Consider the following 27,191-nt stretch of genomic DNA (forward strand, 5'->3'; position numbering starts at 1 on the left):
CACAGGATCAGGATAGGCCTTAGGGAAGTCAATCTGCTACCGTCCTGAGCCATTTGGGCTTGGCCATAGAGGCTGGAAGGGACAAGCAGGAGAGAGGAAGGACATCCTTATTGGCCAGACCCATCACCATGGGTACTGTTCTGAGTGCCTGCCTTTTTTTCCCACAGAGCCATGGACCATGGCCTTAAGCAAGAGCTTCAAGAAGAAGTTCTTCTACAACAAGAAAACCCAGAGCTCTACCTTTGAACTCCCTGCAGATTCTATTGCCCCATTTCAGTAAGTAACCCTCCAGTGGCCTAATCACTGCTATGCAGAAGCTGCCCCAAGCGTAGGCCTGGATAGAGAGCTCACTGGCTGGGTGGGGGACGGGGACACGGGGACCTGCAAGAGTGTTTGAGGAACATGTTGCAGGCTCCCAGCCTTGCCCCTTATGACTCAAAGTCCCAGGCATTCCTCCTTAAGACATGTTCGTCAGATTGCTGCTGGACATGGGCTTTGGCAGCGGCCCCATGGGGCCTAAAATTAGCCACCAACACTTGTTTCTGTAGCCAGCTAATACTGATCTCTTAGTAAAGCAGGTGAACTAGGAACATTAGTAGAGTCCAGCTGGATGCAGGCTGTGGCAGCACAAATTAGTTCTTGGAGGCATAGGAGGGAGGTGCTGGGGTCTACTGGGGGGGTACCTTTTGGATGCCAGAGGGGGAGCTCTCAACTTGAGTCACTGACAGAATCCAGTTTAAAAGCACCCATTCTTGGAAGTCACGGTTGCCAGGGGTCTAATTCTGACTGCCCCCTCCCCTTCCCAGTACCTGCTACTACAGCCGGCTCTTCTGGGAGTGGGGAGATGGCTTCCATATGCGTGACTCCCAGAAGCCTCAGGACCCAGACAAGCTGTCCAAGGAGGACGTCCTCTCTTTCGTCCAGAGTCACAATCCTGGAGGGTCTTAGGATCTCCACCTCATCGGTGTCCTGTCCTTCTCAAGGCAGGCCCTGTGTCTGTTCCTTCTGCCTCTTGGAAAGGAACTGGGAATGTTCTCCCTGGTCTTGAGGGAGATGGACTCCTCTCCATTCCCACGTAGCTCAATCCGGGTCTTTAGAGGACACATCCTTGTGGAACTCTGCTACCTGAGAACTGACACCATCAGGAGGCAGCCTGAAAGCAGCTGCTCGGGGCAGGTCAGTGCCTAGCCATTCCCTCTGGAATTTGTAGACTCTGTTTTCTGAGTTCCATTCTCTGCCTCTGAGGGCAGTCAGGCCGTCTTTCCCAACCTTTACCAGGCCAGCTGAGCAAGGAGCCCGCCATCATGTGCTGGCCAAGAGCAGCTGTTGTACAAATCAAGAGTTTTGTTTCTTGTTTCTTTTTCCCACTCCCATCCTGGGGTTCATCCTGGCAGGCTGGGAAGGAGTGAGGGCCCAGCATCCCTGACACACCAGTCTCGGGTACTAGGTGTGACTGTGACTGTCTCTTGAGTTGTAGGGCTTTCATGGGTCTGCCTATTGTGTTCTAAACACTGGGCAGCACTGAAGACCTTCTCTTTTTCTCCCTCCCAGCGGTAAGAGAAGATACCCCTCCAGGGTAGGTGGAGCACCAGCCCTCAGGCAGTTCAGGCCACCTGAAGAAGCTCTTGGCAGAGCCTTGAGCTAGTGGTAGCTCTGGTGCCCCTCCTGTCCACTAAGAGGTACATACAGTGTGGTCACTCCATTTCCTCTGTCTCTTTAAGAGGGAGGAAGAGCAGCAGCTTTGGGTTTGGGGAGGGCACCTGTGGATGTTTTTTAATGGGAGGTACCTCAAGAGATTTTCATGCAGGTCCTGAGGGCCCCATGCCAGCACCAGGCTGGTTTCCATGGAGATAGGGCATTGAGGTACCTGTGAGGCTGGAATTGACTCCACTGTAGGAGGTCCCTTCTGACAGCCTCTACCCCTAAGCCAGCAGCAACAGTGCTAGGATGCCATGTTTCCACCCAGTTCTGGGCCTATCAGTGTGTCTTGCAGAATCTTGGATCATTAAACATATTTTTATTGCTTGTGTGGCTGGGGTCTGACTTTAAGAGAAAGGGGAGGAGGGTTTGTGGAATTAATGCCTCTCCAGCTCCTGGGCTGCTACCTGGTAGACAGCCCAGAGGCATCAAGGTGCAGTTCTTGTTTAAAGCTGGGATCAGGGAATGAATGAACCCACAGCCCCAGAAGGGTGGGGAGGCACCTTCCCTCTTACGTAAATCACACAGCTCACTCTGTGGTGGCACTGTGACAATCCAGGATCAGTCTGTGTGACTAAAATAAGAGGTGTCAGACCAATTAGTGTCACTAGTCAAGAGACAGGAGAGAAGGGGTGTTACTGACCCTGGCCAGCTTCCCTCCACAAGAGTGCAGTGTTCTGCACTAGGAGAGGCCGGCCCACTGAGCCTCCATCAGCTCCAGGTGAGAATTCCTTCACCTAACCATTAGACTTGAGTGGGCTGCCTCCATCTGACCCCATCTCCATGGTTCACAGTATGTTTTATTTGGTGGGTTCCTGTATGTCCTGGGCCTCACCATAGTCCTGCAGCGACCACCTTTCCTCTCCTCGTGACCCTTTACTGTGAGTGGGGGTGGGGTGATGTCTCTGTTAGCTGCTCTTGCTTGGCTTCTTTTGATCAGGCCCTCCTTATTTACTGGCTGTTGTCACCAGAAGTCTGTCTGGTTGTTACCATAGCTCTTGCTGCCCCCGCCCTCCTGGAGGCCTCCTTGGCCCTGCCTGTCTCTAGAAGATGAGTTCACTTAGCATGCTCCTGGGACCTCCACTTCAAGCCCAAGTCACCTTGTACCATGCATGCTGCATTTTCTTCACTGGTGATCACAGGCCAGGGCACAGAATCTGGAGAATCGGGTGGCACAATGCTGCCTTCCCAGCTGCTCTTCTCCCTCCCTCCCTCCCGAACTGTGCACAAGCACTTGGGAACATCCCTTCATCTTTGAGACAGGAGTGCTCCCTTGCTGTGCCTCAGCTAGTCAGCCAGAGATATTTACTCACTAGACAGCAGAGCTTGGGGCTCTTTATTGCCCCTCGACTGAGCACTAGGAGGAGGCAGTACCATGCCTTTCTGCTGCAGCTGCTGGGCAACCACAGGGGGAAAAGGCCCCCACCTCTGTCTTGAGCTTGAAAGGTTGCTTGGTCCCTGAGTAGAGAGTAGAAGGGAACCTGCATGGCTGAGGACGGCTAACTCACATAGTCCAGTGGGCATAGAGTAGAGCGAGGAGGAGGAAGATGGCCACCGAGAGGAGCATGTTCTTCCGATTCTCTTGCCGAAGCCGCTTTAGCTCCTTCTCTGGGAGGAAAAAGATTGGAACAAGAAAAAACATTGAGGCCCACCTAACTTCTTCCCAAAATTGACAATCTGAAGACAGAAATGTCTTTCAGCTACTTTTGTACCCCCAAACCTGACCCTGTCCTTGATCTGCCCACACCCTCTGAATCCTTTAGCTAGATTTAGACCTAAGAGCAGGCCTGATTTGCTCAACCATTTTTCTGAGTACAGTAGGGTATGTGCAAGGCCACCAAAAGGGCTCATCTTTCAGGAGCCTTTTCAGCCAGCTAGAGCCTCCTTGGGCTCACACAGTTCCTGAATTCCTGCTGTCTGAAGGTACACTAGAAGAAGCCCTGATATTCTTCAGCTACATTCACACCCAGTCATCACTTGTGCAGTTTCTGCTCTGCAAAGGCTAAACTGATGTCCTGGCTACCTACCCCTACCTAAGCAATGGACCGGGAGAACTGCCAGACTGACCCTCTTGAGTAGAGAAGGAATGGACACATCCAAAGAGTCCTGCAGACCTCGAGGCAGGGGCTACTGGGCTCTCACTAGCTCTGCTCCCTGCACCCAGAAGGTGGCAGCATTGCTCTAGCCACAGAAGCCCTTTCCTGCCTAAGGAGGGGCTATCCAACCACCCCACTCCCAATGTGGGTTGTTCTGGTTGGGTAGGGCATTAGATGCAGAGTCCAGTGTCTGTGGATGAGAGCCTTTCTTCTGGACATGGCATAGACACACCCCAGTGAATACAGACCCCTTGCAACTGCTTCCTCCTTTGAACAAAAAAAAAAAAATGGACCATTCTCACAGGTACCAGGGATGAGGCTGGCAACGGGAGGGAACTTTCTTACCATACTTGGAGGCTCTGCTCATGAGGGTGGTTTTCTCCTTTTCCAGAGCCCTCCTGTGGGGAAGGAATTTACAGCTCAGACCTTTTTTCCTGTCTTAACCAGAGGGGCAATAGTTCTTGTCTGTTTGAATAAAGGGGCCAAAAACTAGGATCTTAAGAGGACAGGGGTTAAAGCTCAAAAGTTAGGGACTCTTCTGCCTTGGCTTAGTTTATATAGGAACCAGGTCAGAGAGGCCTGACTGGACAGAGGCATTACCTGTCCTCAGGACTCAGCTCTGCCCTGTAGAGCTGGGAGGTCACAGCCTCTAGGTCCTTCCGACACTGAGACAGCTTCTCCTCTAGCCCATCAATCTGAAAGAGACGAGACGAGAGACAGAGGTGCTGAGCTCTAAGCTTCCCAGCACTGGCGCCCTGGAGGGGCTCACCTCTAGCCCCTCCCTCCCTCCCTCCCTCCCTCCCTCCCTCCCTCCCTCCCACCCCATGTTGTCCTGGGCAGGCCCCGCTTTGCTGATGACAGAGGACTTCAATTTTGAACTGCCAGGCTGAGTTTCCGAAAACAACAGTGGGTGAACCAGGCACAAGTTGGGGATGAAGAGGTAGATCCCTGCCAGAGCCTGGCACCCAGCAGGACCTACCCCACGGTTGATTTGGGAGGAACTGCGTACTGCAGAGGCAGCACAAGGCCCAAGTCTCCAGGTGGGAGGGAGGGAGGGAGGGGTAAACGTCAGGGGCCAGCAGGGGCATTTTCCTCCTAGACATGATTCACTTAATAGTGCAGTAGTGTTGTCACAATAGCCATTTTTCTGAGAATCAATAAAAAGTGGTGAAACAATGCAACTCAAAACCACTTCTCTTTCTTTCTGTGGCTCTTACGCAGAAATGTTGCCCATCACCAAGGTCAGCATAACTCGATGGCAAAGAAGCTAAGCTCTTGAAAGGAGGGCTGCCAGCCGTATCTTCTTCCACCTGCTCTGTCATTTCAGAGATGTGATCTTAGAGAAAATACCTGAGTTATGGGAAAATGGTTTGTAAAATGCTGGGTTGGGCTATCCACACCTGGGTGCCAATGTTAGGCATTTGGCATTGAACACCATAATTCTGCCCTGACTTGGTCTCCAGGTATCTAAGTGGCCACTTCACTGGGTCTAAGCTGGCTGGCTAGTGCTGAGGGCTCCTTGGAACCCTGTAACCGTCCATCTCTGCCTTCGCCCACCCTTACCAAGTCCCCAAGAGGGACAGCAAACGTGGCCAAATGGGAGGACAGAGATGGGATGGCTTTTCTGAGGAGTCATGAGGGCACCCTTCTGTTGGTCTCAGCTCCATTCCTTATTGGAGCTACCTGGAAGAGTCTTGCCTCCTAAGCAGGCTGGTCAGAGTCTGGATGTCCCAGGCCAATGGCCTGGGGTCAGGAATCAGGAAAATTGTACTTGAAGTCCCTGGGCCTTTGCCTTCTGCCTGGACAACAGCCATCTCAGACATTCCTGGGTCAGCCACTTTGGTGGGTTCTAATGGAAGGTAACCCCTTTCCTGCAGCCCAGTCAGAGGGCTCGATGTGAAGGAATAACCCACAGAGCCTTGAGGTAACTGCATGGTCAACTCTGCCATTTCCCTGTAGATGGGGACCAGCCTCGGCCAGCAGACTAAGCAGTGCCCAGAGAAGCCAGAGGCCTTCCTGGAACTGTACTGTAGGGAGGGGACACTAGAGAGCCAGGCTTGGGGACAGCAGTCTGATACGGGCACTTGTGGCCACCATGTAGTGTGCCCTTCACAGAATGCTGCCCAGCACAGGCTAGCCCCTGAGATTGTGTGTCCTCATGTGGCACAGGAGCAACTATCAGCCAGAGGCCATCCGTGCTGGGGCCTGAATCTTACGTAAGTACTGGACCTCCTGCCCTGGCTGGAGGATACCTCTCCTTCACCTGGCAGTCAGCCCTGTCTATACTGCCCCTCCTATGAATTCAAGCTTTTATCTTCCCAGGCTAGAAGCCCACAGACTGGCCAGTTCTACTTGTAACTATGACCTGTCCGTCCTCCGAGAATGCCCAAGTCTGCAGGTCCTTAGGCCACCTGCCACCTTTGTGCCCCCAAGGCCTGGTCTCCTGCAGTCTTCCTGTTTGTGGCTGGAGTGAGCGGCAGCTCAGCATGGTTGACCGAGGAGCTGGGAACAAATGGTTCGGGTTTATACACCTGGTTTCTGAAACCCTGGGGCTCACTGAAACAAGCAAACAATTGTGCCTACACATAGCTAACGCAGCTTGCCCCAGATGTCCAGTCCAGGTTCAGTTCTTCCTGCTGCTCTTTGGGCAGGGCCCTGGTTTGGGGACCATTCTGGGGAGGGATCAGGTTCAGGATTTCCATGTCTGAATGCCTCTGGAAGGTGACCAAGTGCCCAAACAAGTGATAATTGCCCCAGAGCAAGGCCAGGCCCTCTTGCTGAGCAATGTCTTACAGCTGAGGCTGTGGCCAAGCCATCCTGCCATCATGCTCTGGACAGGGCCTCAGGGGCTGGCAGTCGGGGGCCTTTATCTGAACAAGCCCAATTTATTTGCAGTTACACTGAATATCCCCACTTTCATTTGCCACTTTTTAATGAGGCTTAAATGGGCGAACACAAATCAAGGTTTTAGGGACTCAGTTCTAACCTCCCTCTATGAATATTTATGTCCTGCTGACAGTTCTGATTCCCTTCTAAATAGCAAGTTCTCTTTACAACTGCCTGATGTGGACTGGGGGATGGGGGAGGCTGAGCATGAAGGAGGCTCTTCAGCAAGCCACAGGCTCATCCTTGGAAGGGGACTAGACACCAGCAGCACTTGAAGCAGAAGTCACTGTCAGAAACTGGAATAATGGGGCAGCCAGGAACCAGGCTGTGGAGGAGGCAGGGAGGGATGGTCATAATGCTGCTTTTAGATGGGATGTGAGGCTGCAGAACAGAGTTGTTCCAACAAGATAGGTCAAAAGGGCAAGAAAAGACCGAAAAATGGGCCTTATACGAAGTCCCCAGTTAGAGTTTTCAGTCAACTCCCATGCACACGGGTTATGGATATTACAGACTACAGGTTCAAATCCCAAGTCCTCACTCATTTTCTCTCTGCCCTCAGGCCAAAGGCAACAGGACAGAGAACCAGGACCAGAAGCTGTAAGCTTTAGGGTCAGAGTAAGGAGCTAGATCTCAGGGTCAGAGCTGGGTCAGTTGTCACTTGTCAATGAATGGCAGGCTCCTTACACCTGCTTGTGCCTCAGGTGACATTTCAGAGCAGCACTTCACACAGCTGGAGTTTAGTAACAGCTGCTGTTAGAGAATGGTATTCACTGGGTTGCTGTGGCTAGAGTAAGACAGCATGAGGTCCTGGGAGTCAAGGGTAGCGGAAGGAAGGGAAGTCCTAGCCCTGTTATGGGCAGGCAGCAGTGGGAGGTCATGTGTCTGTGGAGGGGACCACAGGCAGGCAGTGAGTACAAAAGGTCCTCCACCATGGGTCAGCCCACCATTTGGCACAGAACACAGTACACTGGTAAGCTATGCAGTCTTGTGGGGGATGGCACCGGGGGGGGGGGGGGGGGCGGGGTTCAAGTGGCAGATGCTAGGTGTGGGGGAACCCAAGCGTGAGACCGTGAGACCAACAGAGCCCTAGACAGAAAACTCAACTGAGGCCCAGGGAAGCAGTACTCCCCTGAGGAAATGCCGACAGCAGGGGAAGCCTGGCAGCCAGTAAGGCTGGGAGTTGGCCTGGGGATCCTGGGAACTGTGGCAGAAAGAGGATCAATCCAAGAGATGGGAACTATTAGAGTGAAAAGGGAAGGTTCCACCGTGGAAGGTCAGGGAGCCACCCACAGCACCTGCCTGGCAGAAGACTGGTAACTCAGGTGCTGAGACAGCATGGCCCTGACAGAATGCGTATCCCCTGGTAGATTAAGGACCATCCATGTGCTATGCTTACATCCAAGAACAAGGTGATATCAGAGGGAAGAAGAAGTAGCGGCTGAAGTAGTCTTCTGGGAGGAGCAGGGACCCCGAGATACAAGGGTGGAGCTGGAGTTTGAGTCAGCAAACTTCCGGCACCTTGCACTGAGAAGCTAGGAAGGACCATGTAAGGCCCCCCGTGGAGCAGTGTGGTCTTGTAGAGACTACCTGGACCCAGCAGTGACTGGGCAGTAGCTAAACCTGTCTGTGGGGGCAGGAGAGAAGAAGCAGATAAGGTGGGAAAGAGGAAGGCACAATCCCAAAGAAGGTGGGGTACCGTAGGCATCCAGGAGCTGCTGTTACTTACTTAGAGAAGCCTGCATGTGAGGTCTCTACTGCAGTCTGGGAAGAACTGAGGCCTCTGTCTGTCTGCCTCTGAGTAGGACTTGAGTGGCTCAGCGTTTGCTGGAGAGGGCAGAACAGCTGAAGGTGGCAGTCAGGACTCCTCAGAGCTTCCCTCCCTAGCCCATAGCTCCAAGCACTACTGTCTGCTCCAGGTGAGGGCTGTAGATCCCTAGCCCTAGGCCACAGGAATGGCCCCCTCCCTGACTTGGATACAGCCTTACTCCCAGAGCTTTAGGCAAGTGTCCCTGGGGTCCTATGCACCATAAAACCACTGTGTTAAGAGAAACTGTAAAACTCTTCTGAAATCCCCAGGAGGCATCTTTTCAGAGGATGGCGCCTCTAGGAATCAAAGCCCTGAAGAGGCTCCTCAGAGGCAGGGAACTTGTGCCACTTACATAGACAGCTGCCCCTACACAGGTCAAGTCAGGCCCCACAGGGTGCCAGCTCCAGGGCTGCTGGAGAAGCATGGGCAGCTTTTATTCCTCTGACAAGGAGAGTCAGCAGGAGCCACAGGCCCTTCAGTAGGAGAGTGAAACAGCTGAACACAGACAGCCGGGAGGCAGCTCCTGGTCCACACTTTCAGCCACTGCAGCTACCTTGAGGGCCAGGCTCTCACCTGGGAAAGGACAGAGGTTCCCCTGGGGCTTGGTTCAAGGCCACACAGCCCACTCTGTTTCCTAAGTTGGCAAGAGGTTCCTGTCTCTCTAGGGCCTTGCTCCTGGGAGCTTTTGGCCAGCAAGTGACAGGATGCTGGCCAGGAAAGGGCTTGCCTGAGGCGTCAGGCAGTAGTCAAGGGGCATGCCCTGCATTTATCTGGCCAGGAGCTGGCTGGGTACCAAGGACTTATAACAAAGAAGATGGTATCATGTATCTGGATGAAGGCATGAATCAGGAACAACACTGGGAACCAAAAGCCCACACAGTAGATGCAACAGCTGGAACACATCTGCAGCAATGTCCAGGTGCCAGGCTCTGTTCTAGACACTCCACACAGAGGGGGAGGGCAGATAACCAGAGTCCACATTTTATAGGCAGACTTACAGGAAGGAAGCAGTTTTCCAGATGTGTCCTAACCCTGTCACCCCACAGTAGAAAGCAGTGACTCTTAGACCAGAAGGCAACTTCCACCCCTGTACCCTAGGATGGGCAGCGTTTGCAGCTGCAGGCATCCAATCTGACCTTGCAAAGGGACTGTCACCACTGTGCAGAGAGCTAACTCCTGGCAGAGATGGTTAGCAGCTTACACAGCTAGGAGGTGGTGGGACTGGGTCCTGGACAATGCACTTTCCTCCACACCAGCCTTTTCTCCAGCACCCTTCGTGAAAATATCCACAAGTAGACCAACAAGGACTACTGGCATTCAGAAACAAAGTCAAGCACCACCCAGCTGAGCCTGTGGCAGTCTGTTGGTCTGGCTTCAACAGACCCTCTACTCTGAATGACCTTGTGCCTGGCTCTGCTTGATCTCTTCTCACACAACAGATGCGCTGCCTGGAAGGGCCTGCCTGGAATCCGTGTGCTGGGAGCCACAGGCGCCAAGAGCCTGGCGTCTGTCTTCATACTAAGCTGACTCTCCCTTCACAAACACCCTCCCCCACACTGCCACACTGTCAAAGTACCCTCTCAAATGCACACAAAACACATCCAGTTTGGAGAAGGAAGTGTGTGGGCTAGCTGTGCCTGGTAAACCCTCTTCCCCGCCCTCTCCAAAGGGCATCAAAGCTTCCTCCTCTTCTAATTCACAGCCTGGGAAGCTGGTCCAGGAAATCCACTCATTTTCACACATCAGGAGCCCTGGGATGTTTACTGTAATGGGTAAAGGAGCTAGACCGCCTGCCCAGATGCTCCCTGGCAAGAGCACCAGGGCTTTCCATCTGGGGCCTCTAGTCCATACAGCCAAGTCACGGGGGACCATGTACATCATCTCCCAGGTGACCAGCCTCAAACCTAAATGGCTGATCCCCATTACACTGCTTAAGTGATGTTTTTGCATGGAGAAGGCTCACAGGACTCTGTATGGGGCAGAAAATAAACCACCATAGTCCCCCAAATCAATAGGCCTGGTGCAAAATTTCTCTTCCAGGCAGAGCAGGTGAAGACAGCAAGCCTTCCAGTGTCTAGTGACAGCCAAGGGGACCACCCACCTGAACATGAACCCCGCCCCAGCTCATGAGGATGAGGTCTGCCATAGTCCAGGAAAGCCGCCAAAGTCAGCACAGAGGAGCTGTGCAGCTTTGAAGTCACCTTGCAGGCCAGACCCTGCCCTAAGCCTTCAGCTGCCCCAGGACAAAATGTTGTCTGAGGTTTGGTTTCTCTTCTTCCTCCCAGATCTATTTTTTGATAAACTGGCAAAAGCTTCTCCATCTCTGAAAGGCTCAAAGCACTTTTCAAGAGCTGGCATCCGCCCCGTGCCTTATGAATTCATTAATTAAGACGCTGGCAAACAGCCACTCCACACACGCTGACATCCAGCAGCGTTAGGTAATGAGGTTTTAGTCTCCTGACCCCCGCTAAGTGGAGCGGTGCCAGATGCAGGCTGCCGAAGTCACCTGCCCGAGGGCGACCTGTCGCTTCCACCTGTGCAGGTGAGGCTCATTTAACGGTCAGCAGGCCCTGAACAGCCCACATCTGCCAGACTCTCCCAGCAAGGCGGCTCCATGTTAGTGCCCGACCTCAGCCTCCAACCACACCCCCACCTGGAATCAACAGTGGCTCCCACCACTTAGGCCAATTGGGTAAGTACTTCCTTCCAGCCAAGACACTGCCTTTAGCCCTGTTGCAGGAAATGGGGGGGGGGGGGGGGGGAGAGACTGGGCTTCCCCACAGCTCCGGCAGTTCATCCCAGGACTCCTAGACTGATTAACAGTGGTCACAGTTCATGCCGGCCAAACCATTTCTTTCCAGAACCCTCCACCTGTCCGAGTCGCCTTCAGTCTGCTGAGAACCAGGGGATATTAACTGCTTCCCGTGTACTTTTATCCCTTACAGAAGACACTATGAGTTGGCCAGTCCAGCACTGACTCCCAGCCCTTCCCCTCAGCTCACCTCCACTGCACATGTTAGAAAACAGTCTGCTGACAGCCAGGCTTACACACAACTCAGCTTTGGGCAGAGCCAGTTCCAGATGTTAGCTGGGAGACTTCTGTGAGTTCATGCTTGGCTAGTAAGAGTCTTGATCTATGGTTGACCGCGATGACTGGAGCTGTGGCAGCTCTTGTGACTATGGCCACAGTTCAGGGTATGCAGAAACAGCAGCCCTGATATTAAGTACTAGCTACTGAACAGAGCCGAGCTTCTGAACTAAGGCAGGAGCAACTTATCTATCCTCTCCTATGGGGAGAATGACATTCCCCACACACGGAGGCCATTCTGAAACTCGTAAACAAAACCTTCCCAATGGACAAGATTTGTGTACTAGGGACCAAATCTAACCAAGTTATCGCCTTCGGCTGGGGACATGGTTCGTCAGCAGAGCACCTTCCAAGCATACAGGAGGTACTAGTGCCATAAAAAGGTGGGGGCAGCTAAGACCCAAGCTTAGTAACTTAAGGCCAAGTGGCCCAAGGCCTGCAGGCCAGCTACAAAAGAAACAATCCAGTTACTGCTTACAGTAACTGCAATTAAATTAAATTTAAACTGCAAGCAAATTCCTATCAGTCCAAACTCTCCCCGTCCATTTGGGTGGCGATTTCCCATGGGATGATGGTTTGCTTTCGTTGCTCAGAACAAACTCTCAGAACCTGACACAGTCAGCTGTTTCCGACTGACTCTCATGGGCCTCTGAAGGAAGCAGAGTTGGGGAGTCAGAAGGGGCCTGGTTGCCCTAGGTGACCACCTGGCACAGATGGCCCATGGCCACCCTCAGGGTGAGGGCCACCTGCTTGGTAATTGTTTCACTACACAAGCGAGGCCTGTTTGCAGGTGCTGAGATCTCTCACTTGTGGGGCTTTTATTGCACTCGTCAGATTAACAAACGTTTTTGATTAAATCACCACTTCACTAGCTCTGAGCGAACGACTTTTAATAAGAGGACAATATCTACCTCTCCTGAGCACCAGTGCACATTCAATACTCAGAGCCGCTGGGGGCAATGGAAGAGGAAGCAGAGAACCAGCCAGATGCCAGGCCTTTGCTGAGGCCCTGGGCAACAGGTTTCAAGTCCTTAAATAGCCAAGCAAAAAGTAACCGTAGAGACAAAGACTGCAGATACCCACATGCTCATACAGTTTTATACATCTGTATATTTGCCAATATTTTAAATATCCATGCAAACATCTATAAAAGTGCAGTTACTGAGGGGGTGAAGATGGGCTGGGGGCATAGCTCGCTTTGGAGGGCTGTCTACTGTGCTGGCCTCTCCTTAAATCACAGCTGCTTCTTCAGTCCCAGCTGACCACAGAAAACAGCACAGTCAGCCCTGATCAGTCTTGTCTTTGCTCTGGATCTGCACAAGCCAGGCCTCCATCATCTGCATTGCTCTCGGTTATTTTCCAAGCTCCCACAACAGCTCATTGCACTGTGATCACTACGGTATTTCCAGCCCAAGGTTCCAAACACCTCCACAGTCCTCCCCAAACATGCTCAGGTCCGTCCTAGTTTGCTTTTCTGTTGCTGTGATAAATGACATGACCAAAAGCAACTTGAAGGAAGGGTTAATTTCAACTTAACAGTTTATTGTCCATCATGAAGGGAACTCAAGGCAGGAACCTGGAGGCAGAAACTAAAGCAGAGGCCATGGAAGAATGCTGCTTAGTGGGTTACTCCCCATGGTTTGCTCTGCCTGCTTTCATACACAACCCTGGACCACCTGCCCAGGGTGGCACCACTCAGTTGGTTGAGCCCTCCCACACCAAATCATTCACCAAGAAAATGCCCTATAGACTTGCCCACAGGCCAACATGATGGAGGCAATTTCTTGATGAAATTCCTAGGTGACCCTAGTTTGTGTCAATTTGACAAAAAGCTAACCAGTACCCTACCATGCATACGGCTGCAAAATGGGTAGATCTGCTCCCATTTAAAGCACTAAGAGCAAACATGTCGTGTGGAACTCAACACTTAAAATTCTGTGCTGGAGGCTGAGGGCACAGGTCAATGGCAGAGCACTTGCCAGGCAAGCAGATGGCCCTGGGCTCTAGCCCCACCATAAACAGACAGGTAGAAAGATGGATGGAAGATTGATAGATCAATCAATCGATTTGAGTCAGCCAGATGAAAGACAGGAGCTATTTCTCTACCAAAGCAGGAAGAAGGGGATGAACTCTAAAAGAAATGCAAAACTTGGGGAGAAAGAGTGGCTGGCTGTCCTCGGCCACCTTATGCCAGGCATGCTCTGGGCACCTGACAGCAACCTGTGAGGAAGGAGGTGATCTGAGGGAGACCTGGCCTACCACATGCCAGCCCCTTCTCCCACGGTAATCAGGCTGCAGCTGAGCACATGGCCTCCTGGTTGATGAGCCCATTTCCCAGCCGCCCTGGCAGGTAGTGGGGCCATGCACCTTGGGTCTTAAAAATAGAAAGCGGGCAGTCTGGGCCCAGGGTCCTTAATGCAGTAGGTATTTCCTTAACAAAGGGGACACCATGAGGTGTGTCCTGATCATATAGATAGGATGGCAGAACCCCCAGTCCACTAGACCAGAGGCTGGCAATCAAAGGCCTGTGGACCAAACACACTAGATACTTCCTGTTCTTATGAAGAAAGAACAATTTGGTTTTTGAGATGTTTCTCACTACTGTAGTCTGTGCCGACCATAAACTGATGAGCCACCTTGCTACAAACTGCAAAAATATACAAAGTAGAAGTTCAGCTGATTATGACAAGCTATACCTGGAAGAAGCTGAGGGCCTTCCAGAGGTCAAGCCGAGGCTCAAGGAGCCTTGGTGATATTTATCTTTTGATTATCAGCCGTTTCCTGCTATGAGTTTCTTGTGTGCTATTGTAGCTTTTCCATCATTTATTGAGCACCATTTCCCCTCTACTAAAGGAATATTTAGATAACCTTGTGTGCTGACAGCTATGCACAGCCAGAACCCCAGTTCAAGCCTCCCTGTAATTATCATCATTGGCAGCATCCGGCCAGGTCCATCCCCAGACAGAGGAAAGTACCTTATCAGAGATACCTCTCTACTCTCTGAGAACAGACTTAAGTGTCCAGACTACCCGTTTTAGAAGGCCTGGCAGATGTGTCAATTAAGCTAAACTACCTCCTTTCCTAGATCTTACCTCTAGTTCCAGATCTCCCTTTAACTATCACCAGAGGTATCTAGCTGTACACAGGTTGCCTAGTGACTGAGCACACTTTCCCCCACCCTGCAGAAAAAAAGTCAGATAGCTTGAACAGATAGGAGCCACAGGAAAAAAGAAGACAGTTTTATTTTCTCCCATTGACCTACCAACTTACAGATTCTTAACATTTTCTACCAATCATGTTTAAGGCTATAGTTGAGCACGTAAGATCCCTCTTCTTAGATATTATCTGAATTCAGCCTTTAGTTAATTCATTTCCCCATTAGTCACTTCCCTTTAGGGTTGCAAATGATAGTTAACAATTACTGCCCCTCTATGTGATTCTTGTCACCCCTCTGCTTGATCCTGGAAGCCTGGCTTTGCACTGCCAAGGGATTACTGCTTGTAAGTGTGTGTGTGTGACACACACACACACACACACACGGACTCTCAGGGCACAAGAGGACAAAGATGATTATACAGGGCTGCCTGTCTCAGCCTCCTAAGCACACCATTAGCTTTAGATAAGGCCCACTCACTACTTACATAAGCTGCCACACTCACATACTGTCCACAGCTGCTTTTCTATATTTTTTGTTTGTTTGTGTATTTAAGTCAGGATCACATGTATCCTGGGTTGGGCTATGTAGTAAGGATGGTCTTGAACTCCTGAGCTCTCTGTTTCCCAAGTGCTGAGATTATAAGCATATGCTATCATAACTGGCTATGGTAGTTAATTTTTTTCTTTCAAGATTTATTTATATTTTATGAATTTTTTTTTCTGTTTGTGTACCACATGCATACCTGGTGTCCACAGAGGCCAAAAAAAGGCATCAGATCCCTCAGAACAGGAGGTAGAGAGATTGTGAGCCGCTGTGGGGATGGTAGGAACCAATCCCGGCCCTCTGCAAGAACAACCAGCACTCTTAACTGGTGAGCCATCTCTCAGCCCGGTACTTATAGTCTTTAAAATTGGCCCAACATCCAGTGAGCAAATACTGAAGCGGGTTGGGCTTCCGCAAAGCTCTGGTCACCATTTTCATCAACTAATCCAACACAATGTTCTCCGATGTGTGTTTTGTAAAAGAGATCTTATTTAATAAACGGACGATTCATTAGCATTGAACTCACTGCCCAGAGCATCATGTAGTGCCGAGTTGCTTCATGCCTGAAAAATGGTTAATCTAACAAACCGATTGTCCCTATAAGCCAGATCACAGCCCTGGAACACTAGACGGCACTTGAGCGCTGTGCTTAGGGGTCCCTTGAAGTAGCAAAATCACCAATAAAGAGCACAAAAATGCAAAAACCACGGCACTAGAAAGCCCATAAAAAGGACGTTTGTTATGGCATGACAGCTCAAATAGGGCCGAGCCGCACTCGCTCAGCCTCAGCCGGAACTGCGGCTCTCAGGTGACTCCCACGGGCTGCCACTTGCTTTGGCAAATATGCCAGCACTGACTTGAGGGCAGCAGAGCCGCCACAGCCGGGAGGGGGACAGGGCGTCTGAGTAAGACTGAAGAGAGCTGCAACAGAGGTGCCCTCCTCACCAAGTCTACACCAGTCCTGTTCGACTCTTTCCACACACAGCCTGCTGACCGCTTCTCCAGGCTGTCAGCTCAGGGCGACTCTTCAGTCTCGAAGCTTCTGAATTTTGGAGTTTCTGTTACAACGGCTCACTGTGCTCTAACACAGGCTATCAAGTCTATGCCCTTGTGCTACATACACACTGCCAGCTTATTTCACCACGCATGCTTTAGTCTCTTAGGACATTCACATTTCCAACAGCTTTTCCCCGCTACCAAGCAGGCCAATACCCAGTTGAGGTGGGTGCTCCTACAGTCAGCTGCTGTTGCTGAAATTCTTTCCTGGGGAGACAGAAGCCAATGCCTACCCCTCCTCCTAAGATCCCAATGACAGACTGAGGTGTGGTTCTGACAAAGTTCACTCTACTGAGTTTACTGGGCTTCTTTAGAGAACAGGTGAAGGCCACTTACAGGGGTGTGGGCGCTCCTCCCCAACAGTCCACACTTGGGGCCCCCTCACCTAGGCTTCCCTAGCCTAAATACCACAGCCTTGCTCTGAGGCCATGTGCAATTCATCAGGCCCTGAGTTGCATACCACGGGCGGTGCAATTCATCAGGCCCTGAGTTGCATACCACGGGCGGTATGGGAAGAGGCTGGACACTCAGGTGAGGATCTTCTGACCCTCCTCAACCCTCAACAAGCACAGCTGGGCTAATCCTTTTGCAAGCAATCACAGCTGAACTTCCCTAGATGGCGGTTGCTTGGCTCCGTAGGACAGCCATACACAACACCTGCATTAGCATGGATATGCATGGCTTAAACACACTCAGGTCCTACTGGGATGAAGAAATGGTCGTGTCTCCACTTCTGCAAGCTCTATGATGAGTCTGTGAGAATCACCCAGTAGGTTAGAAGTCGGGGGGGGGGGGTAGGTTGACATTGATACCTGATGCTGTCATCTACAAATATGTTGAGTCACATTCCTAGATGTACTGGGACACTTGTGGCCTAAGGGCCACAGGCTGAACATGTCTGCTCTGGTAACTGAAAGGAAATGAGTCCCCACTTCCAGGCAGCCCACCTGAGCATCATTCTGTGCTCTTCTTCACCTTTACCACTTTAAGCTGGTTTCCACTTTCTCTTTCCTCTTTTGGGACATGCTCTTGCTCTGTATCCCAGGCTGGCTTTGAACTCCCAATCTTAGCTACCTTAGCTCTCTGAGTCGTGGGACTATAAGCATGCACTACCATGCCCAACCCCTGGGTTCTACTTAGAACCTCGGGTCCCCCGTCTATACAAACATGCCAGGCACGCAAGGATTCACTGAGAATGCAAGCGAAGGCAGCAGAGGGTACTCAACCAGCATCTGATGCCTTTCTTTCCACGTGTGACAAGCTGTTTTTAAAGGCCTTCCCCAGCACCAGTTCTAGAATTCTTTCCAGATTCCCCAAGATCCTCAAAGTGAATTTCCAAAGCTACAGGCTTTGGTACCCCACAGGAGAAAACTTCCCAACTCTGGAGACGTTTGAGCCCTTTAGCACTATCCCGGAGCACAGAAGCGCACTCACCCCCGAGTCCACGACAGTCTCCTCGTCTACAGGTCCCTGACATGTCTTCTTTGGGGACTCCCCTGGCCTCTCTCATCACTGCCTCCCTCATCCCGATCCCTCACCTCGGGGGCCCTCTTCCCTCTTCCGCCGCCGCCGCCGCCTCTCCCAAGGCCACGTCGTCGCCCTGGCTTCCTCCGTCTGGCCCCTCGCCCTCGCAGCCGCCGGCCCGACCCACGCCCCCGCGGCGGGACACGGCGGCCAGCCACGGATGCAAGAAGGACTTGCTCCCCCTCACCTCCTGAGCGACGCCGAGATTCTCCCGCTTCTTTTTAGTCATCCTTGCTCGCCGTGTCCCCGCACCGGACCCGCCCACTAGGCCGCACTACGCACGCGCAAGTCCTCGTGCTTCTCTCTCACTGGCCGGCGCGGCAGGAGGAGGCGGGGCTACTGCCGTCGCCATCTTGTTGAGGGGCGCGTCCCTCCTGCCGCGGCCATGTTTGTGAGGGGCGGCCTCTAGTTGGAGGTCAGGGGATCAGATCGGCTGACAAGCGGCGACTGGTCCACGCCTGGGTGGAGACCGATTTACATACTGAGAACTCTTTCTTTTCTCTCCTCTTCTTCTCTTCTCTTTTCTTTTTTTTTAAACATCTTATTCCTTCTTGCATCCGTCAGTGGCATCCCTGCAGTTTTAGTCTAACTTCATTCAAATTCAGTCGGGCCGGGCGGCGGTGGTGCACGCCTTTAATCCCAGCGCTCGGGAGGCAGAGCCAGGCGGATCTCTGTGAGTTCGAGGCCAGCCTGGTCCACAGAGCGAGATCCAGGACAGGCACCAAAGCTACACAGAGAAACCCTGTCTCGGGGGAAAAAAAAAAAAGGAAAAAGAAAAAAAAAAATTCAGTCAGTTCCACGAGGCTCAGCCTGCAAGCCCTGCTCCTTCAGTCCCAATCTGAGCCACTCCGCCCGTTGGAATCTATGGCCTTGTACCGTTAATCGTTTTGTGTTCTTAGACATGGCTTTCGTTTTCTGGTGAGACAGGAACAGCCTGCAAACATCATGGAAGACGTGTAGAAGGCGGGCAGCATGCGATGTTCAGCCTGAGTTTTACTAGCTCCTTTTTCTGAGTATTCCCTTACAGGCTTGCTCAGGCATAGCATTTCAAAGTGTTTAGACCTGTGGCCTTTTGAGATGTTTTAATTATAACCCTACCGTATAGACTGTGACCCGCGCAACTGCAACCAAAGTTTTACAGCTCAACTCAGTACGTTTAGCATCTGTGAAGTGCTGTGGCAATTTTAAACTATTTGAGTAAAAAAAAAAAATGATAGCCGAGCATGATGGGACAATATCTGTAGTCCCAGTTACTTAGGAGAGTGAGGTGGGAGCAGTATTTAGAGCCCACAAGTTTGAAATCCGTCTGGACAGCAATGAAACCTCAACAATTAAAAAATAATCATAATTTTTTTTTAAATTGGGAGGAGCAAAAACAACAACAACAACAAAAACCTAGCAAGTAGATGGATGTGGTTTAAATGAGTGGGGTGTGGTTCAAAAAAACTACCATAGCTCTTTTTTACATGTCTTTGAGGTCATGATTATTGATGATGCCATTCTTGTGCTGGACATTATTTCACAGGGCGGAACCTCTGTGCACAGGGAACAAAGCGAGCATCTCTGCATACACAGCTCTGTCCTTCAGTGTTCCTTTCTAAAGATAAATGTGCCCAGGTGGAATTCCTAGGTCAAAGCTGATGAGACCAGAATCGAAGCTCCTTGGTTCACAGTAGTTATCTCTGCACTGGAGCCTGTTTCTCTGTGTGAATAATAACCCCACCTCAGTGTTTGGAGGAAAAACGTTTTCAGATCTGTGTTTCCTTCTTGATAGAGTCCTTGAGTGATGGGGCTGGGAGGGACCCGAGATACCATCTCGCTTGGCTGCCTGCGACCCACGAAAGAGCTTGTAGTAAATCCTACCTGAGCAGGACGCAGGCTGTTGGAAGTTGTTTTGTGCAGTTCTCTCAGCTTAACACCCGGCACAGGAAAATCTTACTCGAGAACATTGTCTATCAACTGTCAATCAACAACACTTATTGTCAGAACACTCTTCCAGCATTGGTTCCAGGCCCAGAAAAACCAGATTCTGCTTCCCAATTATCACAGGCACTGGCCCAGGGGACGTGAGAAGAGGAGGGAAAACACTGTGTTCTTTTAGAAGTGGCTCCTTCTGCGTTTCTCTGGCACCAAGAAAAAGCCACAGAGCTCTGGCTGTGCCTCATGCCAGTCTCGTCTCCTCCCAGTCCCCAGCAAAGACAGGGGAGCTCTCAACTTTCTCCCTGAGCAACCTCATGTGTGCGTCAGGTGATGGGGTAAAATGCTCAAGATGAGAAGCTGGAGAGTTAAGAGCATTTTAGCTCTTGTACAGGACCTGGGTGGCATTCCTAGCATCCACATGGTGGCTAATAATTGTAACTCCAATTTCATAGGAGCTGACGCCCTCTTCTGGCCACCTCAGGTACTGCATACACAAGGTGCACGGATTAAACATACAGGCGAAACACCCAAGAACATAAAAGTAAAAGTATTGTTGTGTTTTTTTTTTTTTTTTTTTTTTTTAAAGCCAGTGTGGTGGTACACACCTTTAATCTCAGCACTCTGGGAGGCAGAGGCAGGCAGATCTCCTGAGTTCAACGCCAGCCTGGTCTACAGAACAAGTTCCAAGACAGCTAGGGCTGCACAGAGAAACCCTGCCTTAAAGGAGAAACCAAAACAAAAAACAAAAGACTCAAAACAAGCTGGAATCAAAGTCTCTGTGGATTGTAGTGAAGTGCAGGGTGGGGGGGAGGTTTTACGTTCAAGCTGTCCTGGATTCCAGTCTCAGCTCTGTCATTTAGCAGCTGTACACAGGGGCGATGTGGAGCAAAGTACTTCCGTTTTCTAGGCCTCGGTTTTCCTATCTGTTAAGTGAGTGCATCATGCTGGGTGTGGAAGGCCCTTCTGAGAACTGCTACAGAGCAGCTTCGGAGTGAGTGACCAGGAGAGAGACCTCAGGACTGAGGAGCCACCAGCCTGTGCCTGGGTTTTGCCTATCAGTTGCTGCCATTTGTTTTGAGGCTGGTTTCTGTCAGCCTTCCTGTCACTATGGAGCATGTGTTGTCTGGAGTTTGAGGCAACTACCTGGAGTGTGGCGTTCACTGCAGACGGCAGCCCCAGCATGCACAGGCGTCTCTCCACGGAGGGGCCCGTCCTCTCCTCTCACAGCTTGTCAGTCACAGCTTGATGTATCTATCAGGACGGCAGGCACAGAATATGCTGACTGACCCCCGTGGTGTGAGGGGAGGCTGCGGGGACCCAGGCAATCCACTCGGGTCCTTACACACCCCACCCCACCCTGACGGCTAGTACAGGGAGACCTGGCGTTGACTCCCACCAGGGCTGTTCACGGAGCTTTTCTACTGCCTGGCCTGGCAATCCTGCCCAGGAGCAGATGGAGTCCTGGGGGATGGCAGTCTGTCCGCATGTGTCTCTTTGTTCCCCAGGGAGCTGTGGGCCTGAACTGTCTTTTTGAGGGTTTTCGAGTGGCTAAGGCAAATAGAGCGTGTTGCATTGGCGGTCAGGAGACCTGGGTCTCTTCTGGAAGGTTCTCGTGGCACAGCCTTGGGTTGGTCAAGCCTCTCCTTTGGCTTTCCTTTTTTTTTTTTCTTTCTCTACAAAACGGACAGGGCAGAGAGAACCTGCCAGGGTAGACACCCCACCATTCTGTCTCCATGACCTTGTTGTTAGAAAGGTGCCCAGACATAAGGCGCCGTGGTCAGCTGTAAGATAAACATATGCCGTAAGATGAACTCATCATTACCCTCAAGATATCTTTAATCTAGTTAGAGAGACAGACGTGACAGCATGAAGTCGCAAATGCCAGATACTGTATAATTAAATGCCAGCGGCCTGGTACCCACTGCTGCTGTGTTAGTGACTCTGATAAAGATAATGCTGTGGGCACCCGGGGTGGCTTGGCAGGGGCTCTAGGTCAGAGGGTATAGATGAGACTGTGTTGGGGAGTGATGAGGAGAGGGCATCCCGGTTGGCAGGGAATGCCAGGAGAAGGAGCCCTCTCCATCTTCGGGTAACAGCACCGCAGAGGCTGGCCCCAGCCCAAGCTCCAGATGGTTCCTTCTGTCCTTCTCCTCTTTCTGGACTCGCCTGAACTGCGAGACCCAGGCTCTGATCCCCAGCAGGGCCCCGAGGGAGCCTTTTCTCAGAGCAGGGGTGAGGGAGAGTGAGGGCGTTCGCTGTCAGAAGCACTTCAGGCAGGAAGTGAAGAGTTTCGTAGGTAGTTTAAAAATACAGCGGGAGCTGATTTATGTTTGAATTTTGTTCCAGGGCAGCAGATCATAGCCCAAGTTTGGAGGCAAAGGCGGCAGCAGTGTCTTTATGGCCTGCTCGGATGGGTTTCACGTCTTCGTGCTTTTTATGTTTCAGCTAAGCCAGGATGCTGGGACTTTTTTTGCCCGCTGTTCTTCGCTGGGGGAACCTCGTATATACCATGGCTTACTCAGCTGCATTTTGACTACGTTAAAAAAATTTTTTTTGCTCATTTCTTACTTGGTGTCCAGTTTCTAGTCAACTTAAATCAAATAATAAGCAGATAATCTGGAGAGATAGTGAAAACAAAAAAATGGGGGATCATTGAAGGCGCAGAAATCCAGATTATTTGGTCCCACAGCATCCTTACTGAAGTTTTCTAAGACACAGTCTCATGTAGCACAGGATGGTCTCGAATTTACTAGGCAGCTGGAGATGACCTTGAACTCCTGATCCTCTTGCCTCCCCTTCCCAAGTGCTGGGATTGCAGGTATGCACCACCATGCCTGGTTTATGCATCAAACCCAGGGCTTCCTGCATGCCAGGCAAGCGCTCCACCTCATGAGCTAACACTGCCCCCAGCCCCTCACTGGCCTCTTGAGAATGTCACCAAGACATTTGTGACAAGATGAGCTTGGCTTGGGGCGACTGCACCTTCTGTGATTGACGCTGCTCCCTCTCTCCTCAGATCCAAACCGCTTTGGGATCTTGAGCATGAGTTTCCATAGTGTAGGTTTTCCCTGGCTCTGATTGCTCTCACCTTGATTTCTCTTAGCTCTATCACGGCATTTATTTCTTTTAACCTAGGATGTTTATTTTATTTGATGGGTACAGTGTTTTGCCTGCATGGAGTTACAGACGGTTGCAAGCTGCAATGTGGGTGCTGGGAACTGAACCCCAGTCCTCTGAAAGAACAGCCAGTGCTTTTAACTGCTGACCCATCTCTCCAGTCCCGCAGTATCTATTTTTAGCCCCTGGTATAATGAGCATTTCACTAAGACACGCAGAATCCTCTTTGGGGAACGCAAAGGGACATGAAGAAATCAATAAATACATCCTGTGTTTGTAAATATGACCCTTTGTTCTTCCTAAAGCAGTTCCTGTGTCCATTAGTTCTGCAGGGAAGGACGGCAGAGCTGGCTTAGTCACGCCCATTTTGTGGAGAAGGGAATGGGGTACTTTCATAAGTAGTGTGGCCCGCAAAGAAGGGCAGACCCACTCCTCCTGCACAGATGCAACCTTCTGAAGATAAGAAGATGAAGCTAGCAGGCAATTAGGCGACTTCAAAGACAGCTTTTAAAAATTGATATATTTGGTGTGTGTTCATATATGTGTGTGGGCAGAAGACAACCTGTGGTTATCAAATTTCTCCTTCCACCGTGTAGGTCCTGGAGGTTGAACTCAGGCCATCAGACTTGGTGGCGGGTGCCATTACCCACCAAGCCGTCTCTCACACTGGCAAACTCTTAGCGGATGTGGAGGTGGGGGATGGAGGTAGTAACGTTGGTGCAGCCTGTCAGAAAGTATACAAGCTGGGGTGATCTGGCTTTAGAGACTCCGAGAGTCCCGTCCCCTGCCCCGCCCCCCCATGCATTGACATCTCCTCCCGTGACTTCCTCAGAACAGAGCCACCCGCATGGTCCCGGAGGTGGTATTTGACCAATCTGTCAATCATAGAGCCACATGTTCTTGGTCATGGTGATTGGTTCAGAGGGAGATTGTGTAACCTTACCTGGGCCAATCAGAGACCTTCCTTGAGCTTTCCCACCCATCTGTAGCTAGGTGAAATTCCTTCCCTCCTTGAGCCACTGGAATGAGATCCTGGAACCACTCTGGCAGCTCTTGCCATGGGAAGGAGACAAGGTTCTGAGGTGGCAGGTGGCATGTTGGAAACAATAGTGAGGCGGGGAGGCGGGGGATGGAGAGAGCCCCGGTGATGGTAAACACTCGGGATCCACATGTCTGTGCCTTGCCCTTGCCTCTTCTGGAATCTCCACCAATAAATCCTCACTCTTAGTTTTTGAGACAGGCCTCTCTCGTGTAGCCCAGGCTGGCCTGGAACTCACTATATAGGAGAGGATGATCTTGAACTTCTGACCCTTGCTCGCACTGTGTCACTTACTGAGTGTTGGATTACAGGACTGTGCCACCACACCAGGTTATGTGGTGCTGGAGATGGAAGCCAGGATGTCGTGCAATGGAATTACATTCCAAAGCCAATGCCGTGTGTGTGTGTGTGTGTGTGTGTGTGTGTGTGTGTGTGTGTGTGTGTGTATGTGTGTGTGTGTGCGCGTGTGTGTGTGTGAGAGGACAACTTGCTGGAGTCAGTTCTTCCACCATGTGGAGACCCTCAGGTCTCCAGGGGAGTGACCTCAGGTCGTCAGGCTTAGTGGCAAGCACCCTTACCTGCTGAACCCTCTTACAAGCTCCAGTTCCCTCTTATGAGCTCAAACTAACCCAGAGATTTCTTTTCTTTTCTTTCTTTTTTTACAAGAACTAATTAAAATTTTATTTAAGATTTAGTTATTCTTATTTTATGCGTGTATTTTGCTTCCAAGTACATATATGTACCACATGTTTGCCTGGTGCCTGGGGAGGCCAGAAGAGGGTATTGGGTCCCCTAGAACTGGAGTTATGGATGGTTGTGAGCCATGTGGGTCCTGGGAACTGAACTCGGGCGCTCTGCAAGAGTAGCAAGTGCTCTTAACCACTGAGCCGTCGCAAGTAGTTTTATGGTTGTTGTTGTTGTTTTTTGACTGAGGTTTTTGTCTTGTTCATTTGCCCCCCCCCCCAATAAATGATGCTTAAGATCATTTCCAGAGGATCTGGGTTTGGTTTCCAGAATTCACTTCAGGTAGCTTGTACTGTCTGTGGCTCCAGCTCCAAGGGATCAGATGTCTGTGGCCTCCAGGGGCACCTGTACTTATGTGCACATACTCACATGCAGATTTCCACACCTACACATAATTTAAAAATAAGTCTTTTCAAAAAGAAATGACATTTCTCTGGGGCCAGGCTTTGGTCGTCTAGATCCATAAGCCAGACCCTCTGTGTTCAGTTTTTCCAGTAGCTTGGGCTTTGGGAAGTAATCATAACAATGGCCGTCACAGTTGGGGGTCCAGAGGGAGAAATCCGCCCCTGCTGTTCATCAACTGTGTGAAGCTGGGCAAGCCATTTAACCCCTAAACCTCAGTTCTTTCATCTGTGAAATGAGGACATCAATAGGAGCTCCTTAATAAGGTACATTTGTGACACTGAGGATAAAACCCAGAATTTCACACATTAGGCAGATGCTTTGACACTGAGCTACATCCCAAGTCCTCTCTATTTGGTCCTTGGAGATGGGGTCTCACTCTGTAGTTTAGGCTACCCTCAGACTTGCAGTAATCCTTCTGCCTCTGCCTCTCTAGTTCTGGGATTACAGGCACACATCACATTGCCTGGCTTTAATAATAATAATATTTTGTTAGCATTCAGGAGCATCCAACCTGTGGCCCGTGGGCCATGAGCACCCTGGACTTGAAATAACATAGAATACAAACCAACATGAAATCTCAAAACATTTATGAGATTAAAAAAAAAAAGTTGGGCAGTGGTGGCGCACGCCTTTAATCCCAGCGCTTGGGAGGCAGAGGCAGGCAGATCTCTCTGAGTTTGAGGCCAGCCTGGACTACAGTGTGAGTTGCAGGACAGCCAGGGCTACACAGAGAAATCCTGTCTCAGAAAACAAAACAAAACAAAAAAACAACCAACCAAACAACCAAATAAAAAAACCCCTCAACTGCTTGGCTGAGGAAGAACTCTGTAAATAGCACTGTGTTATGATGTCATGATTGCTGATACTCATCACACCACAAATACAGCTCAATCGTTTTGCATAATTTTACGTTCACCCTCTCCCAAACATCCCCATGAACGAGACAGAATATATGTGTCTCGCAAAAGAAAGCCGGTGTTTCACGGGGGCGATGGCCCCACCCAGGCGAGGCCGTAAACAGAGCCTGGATTGGGGACATTGGAATCGAACCCAGAGCTGTGTCCTTTGGACTGCACTTCCCAAATGACACCAGTGCCGGCCACTGTCAGGAAGCCAGTTCAGCGGCTTATAAAGGGCGCTGTCCCTGGAGGCAGAGCCCATTAGAGAAGTCGAATCCTTTCCGAAGGCTGCTTGGTGAAGACAGAGATGGGCTCTGGAAAGATGCCCAGAGCAAAGCCTGCTTAAGCTGGCATGCCCGGGCACCTCCAGCCAGCGGCTACCCACCCTCTGCTCTTCCCTCCTGCCAGTTCCCAGCACCCATGTCTTACACACAGAGTTTCTGGAACCCAGACTATCAGAAACAGAGGATAATAGAACTTTCTCATCACTCACGCACTGAACACATTTATTAATCACCCATTGTATGCCGGGCACAGCCAATGTAACGGCTTAATAGACGCAAATCAAATCTCACATGTACGGATGAGAGAGGTGGGTCCCAGGCTTGATGATGATTGCTTCCCTAGAGACTACAGAGGATTAGTAACCTTCTTCAGGAATCTTCTAGAAAGGTCTGTATCCCTCACACTCATCCTGCTCTCCTGAGGCTGATGTGAGCGCAACTTCCTGGCCACAGCTGATTGGACCAGAAGATAATCTCTGACTGAACCTGGGCCAATCAGATTTTACCTTTCAGGAATTTGACTCAGGAAGGAGGGAGGGTGGGCTGGAGTTACCAGAGGTTGCCAGGCACCTGGCATGGGTGCTGTGAACCAAACTCCAGTCCTCTGGAAGAGCAGTGTGAGCTCTTAACCGCTGAGCCATCTCTTCAGCCCCTATTCATTATTTTTGACAGTATCCTTATGTAGCCCAGGCTGTCCTCCAACTCAGAATCCTCGTGCTTGAGCCTCCCAAGCACGCGGAGGACAGGTGTGCACCATCACACCGGCCACCGTAAGAATAATTCAAATAAGAAGGCAGTCCATTGGCTGGCGAGATGACCTCAGCGGGCAAAGGCACTGGCTGGCAAGCCTGAGGACTGGAGTTTGACTCCCGGGACTCACATGGTGGAGGGAAAGAACAACTCGGGAAGTTGTCCCCTGACCACACAA

At 50.9% G+C, this 27,191-nt stretch overlaps 2 protein-coding genes across 2 annotated transcripts in view; one reads left to right on the forward strand and one right to left on the reverse strand.

The window, feature by feature from the left end:
- The window catches only part of Cmtr1 (cap methyltransferase 1), a 43,429-nt gene extending 41,404 nt beyond the window's left edge, over positions 1–2,025 (forward strand). Inside the window, exons 23-24 of the mRNA XM_052744479.1 lie at positions 168–276; positions 807–2,025. Coding sequence (XP_052600439.1) covers positions 168–276; positions 807–948 — 251 coding nt within the window. The 3' untranslated portion in view covers positions 949–2,025. The remainder of the gene's footprint in view (positions 1–167; positions 277–806) is intronic.
- A 1,172-nt stretch (positions 2,026–3,197) lies between these two features.
- Positions 3,198–18,122, reverse strand: Ccdc167 (coiled-coil domain containing 167). The gene is made up of 3 exons (XM_052744356.1): positions 18,043–18,122; positions 4,395–4,489; positions 3,198–3,306 (listed from the first exon to the last, which is right to left on the reverse strand). The coding sequence occupies exons 1-3, from the start codon at positions 18,082–18,084 to the stop codon at positions 3,198–3,200; spliced, it is 246 nt and encodes an 81-aa protein (XP_052600316.1). The 5' UTR covers positions 18,085–18,122.
- Positions 18,123–27,191: the final 9,069 nt, after the last annotated feature.

The sequence above is a fragment of the Peromyscus californicus genome, unplaced genomic scaffold (genome assembly GCF_007827085.1).
Source record: "Peromyscus californicus insignis strain IS unplaced genomic scaffold, ASM782708v3 Scaffold_19__1_contigs__length_69161282, whole genome shotgun sequence".
Taxonomy (NCBI): Eukaryota; Metazoa; Chordata; class Mammalia; order Rodentia; family Cricetidae; genus Peromyscus; species Peromyscus californicus.